At 33.2% G+C, this 5,396-nt stretch overlaps 1 protein-coding gene across 1 annotated transcript; it reads right to left on the bottom strand.

Annotated features, from left to right (window-relative positions):
• LOC107605165 lies at positions 1,832-5,289 on the bottom strand. The gene is made up of 2 exons (XM_016306943.2): positions 4,735-5,289; positions 1,832-2,706 (listed from the first exon to the last, which is right to left on the bottom strand). The coding sequence occupies exons 1-2, from the start codon at positions 5,215-5,217 to the stop codon at positions 2,050-2,052; spliced, it is 1,140 nt and encodes a 379-aa protein (XP_016162429.1). The 5' UTR covers positions 5,218-5,289; the 3' UTR covers positions 1,832-2,049.

The raw sequence follows: 5,396 nt of genomic DNA, 5'->3' as shown, positions 1-5,396 counted from the left end.
TGTGTTTATTTTATAGTTTGAGTTTTATTTTAGGTTGTATATATATATATATATATATATATACTCTGGCCAGCCTTAGCTTCGCAAGTCGAGTCTGGAACTTGATATCTATGTTTTGGAACTCTAATCTGTATATTATGTTTTTTTTTTTTGCCTTCTTATGATATTACCTATCTATTTTATGATTATCCATGCGAGTGTGACACGATTTTCTGTTTTTGCTTTTGCTTAGCTTCTTCTTCAAGGCTCATAGATATGATTTCTTTCAACTATATTTATATACGTATTTTACTTTTAGAGGTCGTAATACCTCGCCACCTCTGCTTTACAACTTAAGCGTAAGGCTCTGTGTGGTAGGATGTTACATATATGACCGTATACTCTTCTCTTCTCTACCCTGTTTTTATATCGTTAATTATGAAACGAAAATAAATTATCTCCTGCATAATCGCTATCATAGACTCAGTAGATGCCAAATCTATTTTGGTGTTCAAGTTTTAAAACCTTAAAAAGGTGACCCTAAACTTCCTTCTCTAGGCGATTGAAAACCTTCAATTGGTATCAAGAGCTAATGTTTGAAGCATCAAGTCTAACAACTTAGAGAAAAGATCCAAATGGCCAATATAAGAGCAAATGTGGTTGCTTACACTCTTAACGAAGGGCAATCCAATAACAGACCATCATCTTTCAATGGCAAAAACTACACCTATTGGAAGGAAATGATGATGATCTTTATACAGTCCGTAGCCTACAACGTATGGAAGATAATCGTAAACAGCCTAGATGTTCCAACAAAGACCAATGCCAAGGTGAAGTTGTTCCAAAAGAAGTGGAGTGGAATGATGAAGACAAAAAGAAAGTGAAGCTCAATGCCAAGACTATTAACATGATGCACTATGCCATTAGCTGTGAGGAATTTCGAAAGAATTGTCCATAATGTCAAAGGTTAGAAAACTTCCCAAAGAAGCAGAAATGCCCCAAAACTTCATTCTAGAGGTGAAATTGTTCGATGTGTGAAGAATTAATTTTATGGGACCTTTTCCTCCCTCATATTCAAATAATTACATCTTAGTTGTTGTGGACTATGTTTCTAAATGGGTGGAGGCAGCGCCATTGTCCACTAATAATGCTCAAGTGGTATTTCAATTTTTCAAGAAGAACATTTTCAATAGGTTTGGTATTCCTAAAATCTTGATTAGTAATGGAAGAAGTTACTTCTGTAACAAATAATTGGATGTTCTTCTCCACAAATACATGGGATCAAACATAAAGAATATTTTAATAGAGAAGTTTTTAATTCTCAGACAAGTGACCAAGTGGAAGTTTTTAATAGAGAACTCAAGGATTCTAAAGAAGACTGTGGGAGCTTTAAGAAAGAGTGGGTCAAGAAATTAGATGATGTTCTCTGGACATATAAAACGGCATTTAAGACACCCATTAATATATTACCATACCAATTTATGTATGGCAGATTTTCTCACTTACTATTACTAGTGGAATTAGAGCATAGAATTTATTGGGCTACCAAGTTCTTTAACTTTGATGCTAAGACTGTAGGAAGAGACTCCTTCAATTCAATGAGCTCAATAAGTTTATGGTTGTCGTATATGAGAATGATAAATTCTACAAGGAAAAGACAAAAATGTTGCATGATAAAAAAAATCTCCTCAAGAACAGTTGAGCGCAGACAACAAATTCTTCTCTTCAACTTGAGGCTGAAAATCTTTTTTGGAAAACTGAAAATAAGATAGCCAGGGACTATTTTTAAACTTTTTCAAAGAACGCCAAAAAGTATATTAACTTAGATATATAATAATGTATTATTATATTTATCGACTCAAATCACAACCTATAGATATTAAATCAAATACAACAGCACTTCCATTTGGTTTATTTAATATAAATAATTAAGTTCAAACCCTTAATTTAAACCATACTTATATATAAGGTCGATCCATAAGCTTTTGTTAATAATCTATCCACAAGTAGCTCATAAGCTAACTTGATTTATTTATTGCAAGCTAAGCTTAAATGGATATTATCCTCGTGTCAATTTGGAGTTGGAGGTGTGACTATAATCACTGCAGATAAATTATCCCTTGGGTGTGGCATTGCCATAACATGTCCTTCAGGAACTGATGATGCAACCCAACATGAAACATGGACAGGTTTGTTTCCTTCACAAAATGCTACATCGTACAATCCAAACTCGTTCCACGTTGCTAGGGTGATTTGATATTTGAGACCCAAACTCTTAACATTGTTTCCACCATTATTTGAGCAGCTTTCAATTGTGACGACCCCACTTGATGAGGATGAGTCGTTCTTCACAAGGAAAGAAAATTTTGAACCCATTTGTATGTTATGTTTATGTTCCAAGTCTTTAACACAAAGCATGGCTAACTCCCTCCATGTTTCTTGATTGATACTCATGATCATCACATCAGTGGTGGAAGTGATCTTGAAAATCATGCTTTCTGCTCGCTTTCTGCTGAATGTGGGGCTGATTACATGGCTGGGGAGAACCTCATGATCTTTCACCAAAGGGTGGATAAATATGGATTTCTTAATTTCTCCATTTTGGGGTAACATTTCTTGGTATATCTCTGTCCATTTCTTGAGGAAGTTGTCAACTGCCAAAACCTCTGTCAATAAGAGGCTGCAGCTAATGCCAATTGAGTACCCTCCACATTCAAACTTAGTCACCTAAGACAGTGAGTGGGGAAAAAATATCACTTTCAATAAAATATTCAAAACATTTGAATTTCATGATATGTGATGTTAACTTTGAATTTCAGTTGGCTGAAAAATGAACGAGGAAAGAAAAATGGTAAGTCAGACTTACACAAAATTATAATAATATAAAAAGTACAGAGAGTTAATTTTTAAATAGTCGAAATTAATCCATTTTCTCATTATTAAATTATTTTTTTGCTTTATTTTTTAGGAATTTAGGATTTAATATTAGAATTTTGGATTAAAATTTAAAATTAAAATTAAAAAAATTAACTGATGTCGATGGAAAAAATAATATTATTTGAACAACTCGAATAAGCAACTTTTTTTATACGGCCTCATATGCAAATATGCATTTAAGGGCTTATCGAATAGTCATACTCACTAAAGCTGTTAATGGACTAGTACGATCTATCTAGATTCAATTTATCTATATCCCCAGGTTATATAAATTGAGTGAATGTTTTGTTTATGGCCATAAATTTTCAGTTCAAATCGTTTATGATCAATTCAACAAATTAAATGGGATGATATGTTTATTTTGTATTTGTCTTTTAAAAAAATCTTTCTGATAAAGAATATTAACAAAAAAGTGTTGTTTTAATAAATACAAAAAAAATATATTAAATATAACGTATTTATTTAACTCAAAATTTAAACCAACCTAATTTTAGAAGGAAAAATTCGCCAATTTAAATGAAGAGATTGAGCAGGATGTAAATCATAGGATCCAAGCAGGGTGGTCAAAATGATGGAGTGCATCTAGTTTATATGCGACAAAAAAGTGCCTTTAAAACTTAAAGGTAAATTCTATCGCACCGCTATAAGACCGGCTATGCTTTATGGTACGGAGTGTTGGGCGGCTAAATGAGAGCACGAACATAAGCTGAGTGTGGTAGAGATGAAGATGTTGAGATGGATGAGTGGTCATACGCGATTAGATAAAATAAGGAATGAAGATATAAGGGAGAGAGTTGGAGTAGCACCCATTGTGGAAAAGATGGTTGAATCGCGTCTTAGGTGGTTTAGACATGTGAGAAGAAGACCGATAGAACATCCAGTCAAGAGGGTGGATGAGATGGAAGATGGATAAGGGACGAAAGACAGAGGAAGACCTAAGAAGACCATCCATGAGGTGGTCAAACGAGATCTATATGTAAATGGTCTCTCTGTAGACATGACACATGACAGAACACAATAGCATCGTTTGACTCATGTAGCCGACCCCACTTAGTGGGACAAAGCTTTATTGTTGTTGTTGTTAAATGAATAAACTTAGTAATGGATTTAATGTGTTTACACTCCTCTGCCTCCACTAACTACAAAAGATATGATTGTGTCCCCTTAAAACCTTATTATTCACATGGAGGCCACTCAGATAAAGATGCTTAAAACATCTTTTTTTAAAGATGTTTTCATGTTGTGTTTTAATTGGTTTCTGTATAATTTATGAACGAAAAAAATTAACTATCCTGATAATTTTTTGTATTTTTATTTATATTTTAATTATAAACATAAATATAATTTAATTATATTATTTATGAAATGTGATTATAGATGTAGATAAAATTTAGTTATATTACTTATATATAGTTTCATTGTATTGTATTGCTTATAAAGTTAGATTATAATTATGACAATAGAATTGTTCTTGTATTTTTATATGTGTGACTAATTGGTGGTGTTAAAACATTTACTCTTAATTATAAATAAGGTTTATAATTTAAAAAATCAAAGACTCAATTAAAAAGATACGAAAAAAATGATGTTAAAATATTCTAACACTTTAAAATAATGGATAGAAAATCTTTTGAATAATTTAATAATATATGATGAGGAATACCAAATAAATTATACAGAAACCAATTAAAACATAACATGAAAACATTTAAAAAAAAGACGTTTAGGTGGTTAAACTTATGCTATGGGTAAATGCACCAGTAATTCATTAAACGAAAAGTAAAGTGAAGTACATGTAGAAGAAATAATAGTACTTGCCTGAACGGAGCACAAGGGTGAGAACTGAGGAAGTGTCTCATCAATTTCCTTCCAGTAGACAAGCTCAGTCTCATTATCATTGTGTCTCTCATTCAGATCAAGAAATTGTGACAAGGTCCATTGACACTGTGCCGACAATAATCGAAAGCCAGAATCAATAGACACAATTTCGAGTCCCGTGTCTCTTTCCAGGAGCCTGGCAGCGAGTATAGGGTAGTCCACTAGGGCCATGCACAGTGACTCCACAATCCAACCATAAAAAGACCAACCACTCTCCTCACCATTATCGTTATTATAGTAGAACACTACTTGGTAGCACCCTCCAACAATGCTATCATGGTCGTTACTGGCTAACAACACTTTTTGAGCTAGCCGTGGCTGAGTTTCCTTGACCGGTGCCACAGTCTTCACGGCTAAGATCCGCACCTTTGGGAGGCTATGATCATCATCATGGCTGCCACCTTTGTCAAGCACAACCTCCATGATTTCTTGGGTTAAGTAATGACCTTTGATAGTTGGAATGAATTGTACGGATTCTACTTCGAACTGTCACTCTTAATATATATATATATACACGGATGGATACTCCTTCATGTAAAATAAATTTTTGTTGATCCTTATATGATGAAAATTGTAGGATTATATTTTGATATACTATAAAA

The sequence above is a fragment of the Arachis ipaensis genome, chromosome B06, assembly GCF_000816755.2.
Source record: "Arachis ipaensis cultivar K30076 chromosome B06, Araip1.1, whole genome shotgun sequence".
Lineage (NCBI taxonomy): Eukaryota > Viridiplantae > Streptophyta > Magnoliopsida > Fabales > Fabaceae > Arachis > Arachis ipaensis.
The sequence above is the reverse complement of the archived record's forward strand: the minus strand, read 5'-3'. Positions and strand labels throughout refer to the sequence as shown.